Below are 928 nucleotides of genomic sequence, written 5' to 3'. Positions count from 1 at the left end.
TGTTGTTGGCCATGACCAGAGTGTCCAGGCCAGGGAACATTGATCCAAACTTGCGTACTTCGGCCCAGTCGTGCAGGCTGTTGTCCGTGATGTGCAGCAGGCGGAGATTGGGGCAGGCCACACTGGAAGCTCGCACGCCACTATACTCATTAAGGCACACGAACAACTCCTCGAGCCTGTAAGATGACTTTCATTACTCCATTTGTAGACCACACCGTTTGGTACAGTGAATCCAGCACAGACATCTACTGCTACTTCAGCACTGTACTAGCATTAGTGCGTCCCTTACTCGGGAATCTCACGGGTGAGCAGCATCACAGTGTCCCAGCACACTTGGGTGTTGTTGAGGACGAGACGTCGGACCCGAGAAAATGCTTCAGCGCACTGTGGCTCAAGCGTCATCCCTCCTAGCGGGTTGGAGCTCAGATTAAGAAAATCCAGATTGGGGATGTTTGACACAATTTTACCGATCTGAAAAAAAAAAGCAAATGTTGATATGAGAATCTTTTTCGGTCACTGTTGGATTGTGTGCTAACAAAAACAGGAGCCCAGAAAATAAACCTGAGCTGATAGGCTACATGGAAACCATGTGCCATTAATACAAAGGCATTAAGCAACCTGCATTATTTTTGCGGGTTATCCGGAAATACTGAAAGTGAATAAATGAACAAACCCAGAGACAGCACCTCATGCCAGTCCTGCAGCTTGTTGTGGGACAGGTCCAGCTCCATGACATGGGCACAAAAGGCTGCAATTTCACTTTGGTCACCTGCCTTGCTGATTCCACATCCATTCAACACCAGGACACTGGGCAAGTTCAGGCGGTCTGAAAAAAAAACATGGAAAATTACACTAATATGACTATAGGAAGTTTTGGGGAGTTAATAATTAAAAATTCAATGTACCGGTACTTTTAATTTACTTAATA

The 928-nt window shown here is 46.0% G+C and overlaps 1 protein-coding gene across 1 annotated transcript; it reads right to left on the bottom strand.

Moving 5' to 3' along the window:
• Positions 1–4: 4 nt before the first annotated feature.
• LOC109508192 (tubulin-specific chaperone cofactor E-like protein) lies at positions 5–861 on the bottom strand (the record flags this gene model as incomplete). The annotated part of the gene is made up of 3 exons (XM_019858071.1): positions 5–176; positions 290–471; positions 687–861. Coding segments are annotated over 3 exons (529 nt in total), but the record flags the coding sequence as incomplete, so codon positions are not given.
• Positions 862–928: the final 67 nt, after the last annotated feature.

Source organism: Hippocampus comes, unplaced genomic scaffold, assembly GCF_001891065.2.
Source record: "Hippocampus comes isolate QL1 unplaced genomic scaffold, H_comes_QL1_v1.1 scaffold2744, whole genome shotgun sequence".
NCBI classification, from domain to species: domain Eukaryota; kingdom Metazoa; phylum Chordata; class Actinopteri; order Syngnathiformes; family Syngnathidae; genus Hippocampus; species Hippocampus comes.
Note: the sequence above shows the minus strand (reverse complement) of the source record. Positions and strands in the feature narration are given on the sequence as shown.